Source organism: Urocampus carinirostris, chromosome 20 (genome assembly GCF_059441175.1).
Source record: "Urocampus carinirostris isolate Australia breed hairy pipefish chromosome 20, RoL_Ucar_1.0, whole genome shotgun sequence".
NCBI lineage: Eukaryota > Metazoa > Chordata > Actinopteri > Syngnathiformes > Syngnathidae > Urocampus > Urocampus carinirostris.
In genome coordinates, this window is record NC_142368.1 from 15645283 (window position 1) to 15655603 (window position 10321).

A 10321-nucleotide genomic window follows, 5' to 3' on the forward strand; every position below is an offset into this window, starting at 1 on the left:
TTCCTGTCTGTACCGTCCTGTCCGGTATCGCCCCCACCTGTCCGATATCAACTCGGGCAATCGGTCTCTGGCTTTCTATCATTTCACGCCAGACTGCTACCTTAATGTGCATGACTCCCCATTTCCCGTAAAATAAAAGGGTTGCGTGAGTAACGTCACACGTTTGGGTCCTGATCCGGTTCTGGTTCATGACAGATCCTTCATTTCAAGGGAATATCTCGCATCAAATAGCCTTCATTTGTGAGAACGATAATAGATTGCTTTCCGGCCATTTTGAAAGTTTAATCACACCCACACATGATACTCCGGATACCCGACTAGCTCAAAGCAGGGTCCGTCTGACAGCTACTGTTTTTAGCCGTGCTGGCAATCATTGCCCAAGAGTTTTTCTTATCCTTTAGCCTTTTAATGCAAATTGCAGTGTTCTGGTTTGCCTGCGTCCCTGCGTCCTAGACGCATCATTTTTGCTGGGGACGCATCGTCTCAAATCAACATTGAGACCAAATTGTCATTATTACCCGATTACTTTTTTTTTTAAACAAAGATTTACCGCACTCCAAACGTTTCGTCAGGCAGATCCGCCATTGTTGTTTTGGTCTCGCGGTTCGAGTTTTCGTCGGCACGCCGATCTCGGCAAACGAGATCTCGTTGCTTCGAGATGACCTCATTGTTTTGGTGGTTACTTTTTTTTTTTTTTTTTTTTAAGATTCACCGCATTCCAAACTTTTCGTCAGGCAGATCTGCCATTGTTGTTTTGGTCTCGCGCCGATCTTGGCAATCGAGATGACATCATTGTTGTGGCGGTTGTCGAGTGAAAGAGAAGTATGCCTCCGATAAAACAGTTGGTATTAGGTGCAAATCAACCAAAAATTGGAAACTTCTTCAGTGTCGGTAATAAGTCGATACATAATACGGAAATTGGTAACAACGGCAATAATTCCGGCACGGAAAAAAACACGGAGAAATTCTTCAGAAGACCACGAAGGCAAGGAAAACACGTGTGTTGAAGCCAACGATTCGACGAAAGATAAACAAAAGAATACTCCTAGCAAGAAAAGGACTTTTCTGCCAAAATGGACTCAATTAGATTCCTGGTGACGCTATGGGGAGGATGATAATGGATTGGACCTTGAGAAGGCATTACAACTGTGGCGGGACAGCGAACCATGAAGAATATATGAACTGAAAAATCTGAAGTGATAACTGCTTTGTATTACCAATTAAATGATGATTAAAACTGAATGAATACATAGATTTTTATATTATATTTGTCGCCGATTTCCAACTTCAACCTGGATAAGACTCAATTTTGGGGAGCCATAGATCTCAGTTGGGACCCATAGATTTTTCAGCATGCGAGTCCCCGGGACCCAACACTACACAACACAAAGTACTATTAGAACACTAGAGTGTGTCTTACTGGAAGTTGGCATATATCCACCTATGTAGATACCTCATTAAATAAGACATTTGCAGCATTCACCACAATAATAACGAATGGAGCGTATTTCTGATGAGTCTAATGTTAAACAGTGCTTTTCCTTCAAATATAATAACATTTTTAAACACATGCTTTCATTTTGTTTGGACTATATTTGTGGCTGTTGTAATGTAGCACAACCTGCTTGATCACCGTTTGAGGCGTGTCACATGTGTCGTAAACAATCCCATGTTCAAGGTTGGGTAGGGTTACTTTAACTGGATTACTTTCAATTACCTTTGGATTACTCCAATACCAAATATGCTAATAAAAGACAAAAGAAACTAAATATGAATAAAATGATGACCAGGGTTGGGCAGGGTTACTTAAACTAGATTACCTTCAATTACGTTTGGACGACTCAAATACCAAACATGCTAATAAAAGACAAAAGAAACTCATTCATCATCATCTCATTCGCCGTACCGCTTATCCTTATTAGGGTCGCGGGGGGGCTGGAGCCCATCCCAGCCATCTCCAGGCAGTGGGCAGGGGACACCCTGAACTGGTTGCCAGCCAGTCGCAGGGCACACAGGGACCGACAACTCATTCGCTCATTCACACCTAGGGACAATTTGGACCGGCCAATTCACCTGAAATGCATGTTTTTGGAACGTGGGAGGAAACCGGAGTGCCTGGAGGAAACCCACGCAAGCACGGGGAGAACATACAAACTCCGCACAGGAAGTCTGGAGCTGGATTTGAACCTACGACAGGTTTCCCATGCCATGAACTGTGCCGCACAAGCGCTAACCACTGCGCCGCCAATTATGAGTCAATGAAATGAAATGAAAATGACACACAACACGTGGTAAGCGTTCTCTCCTGGCTTTGATCTCTTTAATTTCCGGCAAAACGAACATAAAATGCGACAGAAACAAAATGAAAATCAATCCAAACAGCATTTTTGCCGTTCCATGTGTTTCGTTACTCTCCAAGCCTGCACAAAATGGAGTCATTTTATTAATATTTAGTTTCTTTTGTCTTTTATTAGCATATTCGCTATTGGAGTCATCCAAAAGTAATTGAAAGTAATCCAGTTCAAGTAACCCTACCCAACCCTGATCGTGTCTAATACCTAAAAACAAGACGGTAATGTCATTTTTCTAAGCGCAGATCGAGGAGATCACGTCAACGGCACAGTTCGGGGACCTGATCGAGTTCTCGTACCCCATCGGTTACTCACACTGGGGCGTGTACGACAATGACGGTCATGTGATCCATTTTGCGGTGGCAGGTGAGCAAATAAAAACACTCTGGAGAAGGGTTGCCAAACACACAGCCCCAGGGCTGGATTAGGCCCGCCTACAGATTTGGTCCAGCCTTGGAGGAGAAGCATAAGAGAAAAATGAGTTGCATCAAGTTCAACAATGACACGGACGTGCTGTTTCAGGCAATACAATTGTACTTACATGTGGTGCGTGGATTTCTCTCTCAACTTCAACATCTGCTTTTAAATCATGCTTTTTATCCCCAGTGATTTGAAATTATCCGTTAGCTTAAAAAAAAAAAACAATTAAAACATAGGCTATAGTAGTTTTTACAGAAATTTTAAAAGGTTTAAGCGCCTTTCTTCAATCAAATATGAAATCTATCAGTGGAGTTCTCAGATCCAGGTCAACATTTTCATTAAAAAAAACGCAGAAAAAGACTTTTAAATCATTAAATCAATAATTTAAATCATTTGCGCTTAAATTAGTTTTTGTGTGCTGTTTTTGTCACTTTCCGGTGTGCGTTAGTTTCCCTGAGTTAAATGTGAGGAGCGTCGGTTGAGGTTAACGATGTATGGGTTAACGATAACAAACTGAGTTCAAAGAGCTTCTATAATTCCGGGACACAAAGAGTAATTTAATGCTCGTTCTGTGTTTTATTTTCAGTGTAGCTTGAAAATGGTGAAAGTGAGAAATGGCCCGTTTCAAAAACAGTCCAAAAGCCAACCCAAACCCCCAATAAGATGAAAAAGGAAGAGTTCAATCGAGCGCATCATAGAAATGCAAGTACTTGCACGTGCCACGAAAGGAGAAAATGTCCAAATTTCGGACAGCACCTTTTCAGCGGAAAGTAATCCAATTGTGGTTTTGCATGTTTTTACAAATCCACAGTTGATAAACAATACAAGAGAATATATCTTAGTGAAGGAAAAAATATATTGAGGGGACACAAACGCCTCAAGGATTGTTTTATAATTCTTACACCCTTGATTCATAATCAGAATTGTGAGCCTCTGAAAGACCCTCAGCCCTCTAAGCCTCGTGTGTGCACAATTGGGCACTACCCAGAGCTTTTCCGTGCACAAGAAAATCTAGCCGGTTCACAAAAATCAGGGCTCGAAATTGCTAATTTAGAAGCCAATTAAGTCAAAGTTACAGTGCATGAAGGTCAAAATACACAGGTTCCCCTGACGCTGTGTTCTAAATGCGGTATTTTGATGTCAATGTAGAAGTAGAACGAAGTTGAGTCAAGTCAGTAGAGTTTTTTGAGAACCGGCTTCTTCGGCTCACTAAAATAAACAGGCTCTTTCGGGTCCCAAACGGCTCTTCAGGTTGTTTTTGCTTCTTTAATCTCTACACGACCAAATATTATGTAAAATTGTGCACAAAATGACTTAAAAGAAGGGGGACAAATAGAACAAAAAAGAAAAAAAATACCAAAATGAAAAAGTAGTGAAAAACTGAGAAAAAAAGAATCAAAAGGAAGAGAAAAAAGAAGGAAAATTCTGAAAAAAATGCCAGAAAAAAAGAAAAGAAACAAAGGAAAAAAGTAAATAGAGAACAAAAAGAAAAAAGTAACAGCTAAGAATAATAAAAACAATGAGATTTTTTTCAAACAAATTAAAAAAAGTAGAAAAAAACAGCGAAAAAGAAGAAAAAGTTTGTGTTGCATTCAAATCATTTCCGATGATACCAAGTCAATCTTGTTGCCAACATTGTACTTCCACTAAAAAATGTGATTAAATACAGTTGTGTATCGTGCAACCGACTAAAAAAGCCCCCAAAATGTTTGTATTATGCGACAAAAGATACCAGGAATAAAAGAAATAGAAATCTTGTGAAAGAATCGTAAAAACAAATGACGTTTGTAGTCAATTCATTCAAAAGTGAAAAATGTTTTTTTTATCGCCGGAAACTCAGCAAAATGTCAAGTTTTGGACATGTTTGATAATGATTTAGTTGCCACACTTGGGATTGCCGTTGCTCACTGTTGTTTCAAGCGTTGCTCTCCGACTTTGTGTGAACGCTCAGACCCCTGCAAAATTACAGGGAACATTGATTATGAGCTAAAAGTAGTTTGACACCCCTGCTTCAGAGTATTCTACTCACATGGTTCTACGAAATAAATGTAAAATGTACCTGTTGGAATATTTGACTGAAATACCCGTCAGTGGGAATCAATGGTCAGGGTTGGGTAGGGTTACTTTAACTTGATTACTTTCAACGACTTTTGGATGACTCCAATAGCAAATATGCTCATAAAAGACAAAAGAAACTAAATAGGAATCAAATGATGACTCACAACACGTGGTAAGCTCTCTCTCCTGGCTTTGATTGTCAGGACGGACCAGAACAGAGCAGGAGACCCCAGAGCGTTCGTTACAAGTCTTTTATTTGGGGAAGCGTACAGGGTTAGCGGGAGACGTGATCAATCGTAGCGTGGGACGGAGGCAGGTCGAGTTTACCAGGACTGAAGAGAAGATCGTAGCGTGGGACGGAAGCAGGTCGGATCGGAGGCAGGTCGGATCGGAGGCAGGCAGGCAGAATCAGGTAAACAAGAAAGCACATGTAATCGGGAGAGTCTTACGGGGTACAGAAGTAATCCTCAGACAAACAGGTCTCGGCGTAGCGAGCTTAAAAAGGGAACATAAACCAATCAGGGAGCGCATTCCCGCGCGTCAGATGATTACCCCAGGTGGCTCCACTTGGGTAATCATGACATTGATCTCTTTGATCTCCGGCAAAATGAACATCAAATGCGACAGAAACCAAATGAAAATCAATCCAACATCATTTTTGCCGTTCCATGTATTTCGTTACTCCCCAAGCCTGCACAAAATGGAGTCATTTTATTCCTATTTAGTTTATTTTGTCTTTTATTAGCATATTTGGTATTGGAGTCATCCAAAAGTAATCCAGTTAAAGTAACCCTACCCAACCATTGACAATGGTTGATTCCATTCATTGTTAACTTCCTGTTTGTTGCACAGATGAGGGCCACATGATGTACAACATCCGTACTTCCATCCAAAGTATGTTCCCCCTGGTTGGCGACCTGCTTTTGGGCGCCACCCGCATTCGCCGGGTACCGCTGGGCGAGGTCACGGTTCCCAAGGGCGTCCACATCCTGATCAGCAACAACCGGCACGCTTTTAAAGCGTCCTCGCCCGAGGAGATGAAGCGGAGGCGAGACGCCCTGGAGGACGAGGAGCTCAACTACAACCTCCTCTGGCTCAACTGCGAGCATTTCGCTACCTTCGTACGCTACGGGAAGGCCGTCTGCAACCAGGTACTTGCTCGGCAGTGACAAAGAAAATAAAACGGATGATTGATAAGTTTGTAGTCGAGTAGACTCGAAAGAAGGAGAACAGAACAGTGTTCATTTGAGCTGTGAAAAGTGATGGGTCCCAGGGACTCGCATGCTGAAAAATCTATGGGTCCCAACCGAGATCTATGGCTCCCCAAAATTTAGTCTTATCCAGGTTGAAATTGTAAATCGGCGACAAATATAATATAAATCAATATATTCAGTCAGTTTTAATCATCACCGTTTATTGGTAATACAAATCAGTTATCTCTTCAAGATTTTTCAGTTCACAACAATATTGTACATTATACAAAATAATATTGCTGAAATATTAGTCTATATATTCATGCAGTTTGAATCACTTCGGATTTTTCAGTTCATATATTCTTCGTGGTTTGCCGTCCCGCCACAGGTCCAATTGCAGCAACGGAATTTAATTTGTGGTTTTCATTGTCGTTGTGCCGATCCAATGTGCTTTTCTGAAAGTTCGTATTGCAAAATGATTCATGCAATGCAGTTTTTTTGTCACGCTGGGTGCATGCATCACATTACATGTAGCCTCCATTATCATCCTCCTCATAGCGTCACCAGGAATATAATTTAGTCCATTTTGGCAGAAAAGTCCTTTTCTTGCTAAGAGTATTCTTTTGTTTATTTTCTTTCGTCGAATCGTTCGCTTCAACACGCGTGTTTTCCTTGCCTTCGCGATCTTCCCAAGAATTTCTCCACCGTTTTTTCTTGCCGGAATTATTGCTCTTGTTACCACTCTCTGTATTATGTTTCAACTTATTAACGACACTGAATAATAAATTTTTTGTTGATTTGCACCTCATACCAACTGTTTTTTACGGAGGCATACTTCTCTTTCACTCGACAACCGCCAAAACAATGACGTCATCTCGAAACAACGAGATCTCGCTTTCCGCGAGACCAAAACAACAATGGCGGATCTGCCTGACGAAAAGTTTGGAGTGCCGTAAATCTTTGTTAAAAAAAAAAAAAAAGGAATCGGGTAATAATGACAATTTGGTGTCAAAAAAGTTGCGTCCCGGGGACGCACGTTGATTTGAGACCATGCGTCAAGACATGCGTCCCCAGCGAAAATTATGCTTCTAGGACGCAGGGATGCCGGCAAACCAGAACACTGTATTACTGATACCAAAAAGTAGGATGTTACTCTGAAAGTACCAATCCGGATACATATTACCACATGGACTCACATAGAAAACAACCCCCTTATTTGCTTTAAAATAGCCGCATTATTAAGGAAATAGAAGAAAACGTGTACACCAACCTGGGGAAGCAGACACTTAGGCGAGACAGTCCATATCTATTTTGTACTGTCCAAGAAGTTTTTTTCTCCAGGAATGGTGCATTGTAAATATAATTTTACAACAAAAAAAGACCAAAATTTACAGAAAAACAACAAGAACGGGGACAAGGTCTGACGCGGGAAAAGGCTGATAAGTCCTTTAGACATGGCGGCGCCTTTCGGCGAGGAGGTGGTGAAGCTGGTTCCTGGCCCGCCCATGGAGGGTGGCTGATGCCCCGACGTGTGAAAAGACGGAAGACGGAAGGAGAGACGAGAGATGGGAGATCGTAAGAGGGAGGCTCGACGAAGATTTTACGAAAATAAATCTCCCCCCGTGTAGAAATGCCGGTCTCTTGTCAATATTTTCCCTAAATTAAGAAAAGAGCATGCATTGTTGGGAGCAGGGACGCCGGCAAACCAGAACACTGTTATATGCATCCACAATTTACCTATGTGATAACATTGATGATGTCTTCTTTCTACAGATTCCCACCAAGGCAAAAAATGTAGAGACCGAGTCGGCCACCAAAACCTTCCAAGAGATCGTAGACTCCAAATCCCCTGAGAAAGACACTTCCTAGTCAAATACCTGGAAACTCTTTTTTCTGCCATTTTATACATTAAATAATAAAGCATTTGTACTACAATGTTTGTCGTGAAACTGTTGTCAAATAGATACGATTTCATCCAGCCTGCCATAGATTTTTGAGTATGTTAAAAAAAAAGAAGCAATTCTCTAGATCAGTGGGTGTCAAACTCATTTGAACTCGGGGGCCACACGATAGAACAAACATTCAGTCAGGGGCCGAACTAGTAGATTCAAGAGAAAGAAGAAGAGAGAGAAAGAAATAAGAAAAAGAGGGACAAAGAAAGAGAATAGAATAGAATATTGTTGGAATTATGTACATATATTTATCCTACAGTTGACATTAATATGTTATAAGTGTTCTCAGCCCTTTTTGTATAGTTTTCAGCCGTTAGCTGTTCTTCAAGGCCATGAGTTGTTTTTTGTTCAGTCTGTTTCACATTCCAGTGGGTGCACCCTGACCTGTGCATGCCATAACTCAAGTTGTTTTTCACCAAGAACCTTAATAATTAGAAGGGAGGGTTTGGAGATTTCTTCAGAGTGAGGAGGAGATTTGTAACAGCCTGGTCTCCGCCGCTCTCATTATAATGATTAATAAAATAACCAATTCTCAATGACCGATTCTCTATGTCTTCTTTTATTTCAGAGCGTTTTATTAAAAATGTTGGGGACTTAAACCTAACAAATATACCTTTATTGTCATTGTTACAACATGGGATACATTGTGACAACGAAATTGGACGTGGCACTCCAGGTCCACATTATACAGTGAGGATAAAGAAAACAAAGAGATAAAGGAACAAAGAAGATGTTTTAACTGTCTTTGTTGTATAGGCTTAGAGAGGGGAGAGAGCGTGAGAAACAAAAAGAGAAGTCGTGAGAGAGGGGAAAAGAAAGGGAGCGAGGAGAGAAAAGAGAAAATAAGGGCGAAGGGTACGAAGAGAGAAAGAGAATAGAGAGAAAAGGAAAAAGGGAAGTTAGAGCAAAAGAAGTTAAAAAGACAGAGAGAGAAAGAGACAAAGAGCAACAAAGGAAGAGAAAAAGAGAGACACAGAGAGTAAAAGAGACAGAGTGGGAGAAAAGGGGTGGAAAAGAGGGAGAGAGAGAGAGAAAGAGAAAGAAAAAGAAATACAAGTACAGTGTCTTTGTTCGAGGCACCTTTCTTTGGCAACATCAAGTTGACATATTTCAACCTGCGGCCGTTTTTTCTCTTGTGCTTCTCTTAGTGCCCGTTTGACACCTGTGCTCTAGATTATTTCTTTCAAAAGTTATGATTTCTTTTAATGAAAAAAAGGCAAACCAAATGCTTTCTCCGGCCGCTAGAGAGGAGTGTTGAGTTTTTACAGCATGGTAAGTTGGTTCAGGTGTAAAAAGTTAATTCACTCATCTGTTAAAATAAACCAGTTTACACTTTCAATGCCGAAAATAAAAATCTTTTTCCCCTGTTGTCTGTGAAAAAATGTGTTCGGAAAAGATCCCTTGTCATCTGTATATTTAATATGTGGGTTAGGTTACTCATGAAGGCTGAATGATAAGGCACAATACTGAAAAACAAAGCTAAAACTTACAGGTAGCAGATGTTGCACTTCCGCGAAGGCCGTGTCGAGAGCGGAGAAAAAACAGGTCGATGGCCGGGACGGAGGAGCAGAAACGTAAACGAGTTCAGAGAAGAGGTTGGCGCCGGGAACCAAACGGGAAACAGGACAGGAAAAAGTAAGGAGTCACAAAAGCTTGCCTACCGTGTAGCGTAGGTTCGCAGACGATCTGTTGAGTGTTTTCAGGAAGGCGGGGGTTTGAAGAGAGGTCAGCAGCCAATCAGCGTCCGTTGCTGTTGAAGCAGACTCAGGTGCCTCGGATCAGTAATCATGTTAAAAATAGCTCCTTAATGCTTGGTCATTGTGATTTTCTAGGAAAATGATTTTTTTTTTGTGTAATACCGAGTTCATTTAATCCTATAAAGATAAATAAAACAATAGCAATAGAGTAACAACTTTTGAAGTTGTTATTTTAAAAATCCATCTCAAACTGGGTACCCTTTGCGTTAATTAGTAACAAAAAGTATCTCACGGCTTGGAAAATGTTGGAGACCCCTGGTCTTAATAAAAGCAAGCCACTTTTTAATGAGGGACAGAATATTAGGGGGCTTATTTTATCTTAATATTTTACAGTGATGTGCAGTCAGGGGAGGCAGGTCTGGCTGTGCCTCACCTATCATTGTGAAATGAAATGAAATGAAATGATGTGCATTTTTATAGCGCTTTTCAAGTCAATGACTTCCCAAAGCGCTTTACAATGTGCTCCACATTTCCCAATAGCGGCCGTGCAGCCATGTAAGGCGCTAACCTGCTTATTGGGGGTATTAGGGGTTCAGTGTCTTACCCAAGGACACTTCGACATGTAACACGGACGAGCCGGGATTCGAACT

General features: G+C 41.1%; 1 protein-coding gene across 1 annotated transcript in view; it reads left to right on the forward strand.

Moving 5' to 3' along the window:
• Nucleotides 1-8517, forward strand: part of LOC148346357 (phospholipase A and acyltransferase 1-like) — a 15481-nt gene extending 6964 nt beyond the window's left edge. The window contains exons 2-4 of the mRNA XM_088325012.1: nucleotides 2597-2717; nucleotides 5682-5980; nucleotides 7796-8517. Coding sequence (XP_088181138.1) covers nucleotides 2597-2717; nucleotides 5682-5980; nucleotides 7796-7891 — 516 coding nt within the window. The 3' untranslated portion in view covers nucleotides 7892-8517. The remainder of the gene's footprint in view (nucleotides 1-2596; nucleotides 2718-5681; nucleotides 5981-7795) is intronic.
• The last annotated feature ends 1804 nt before the right edge of the window (nucleotides 8518-10321 follow it).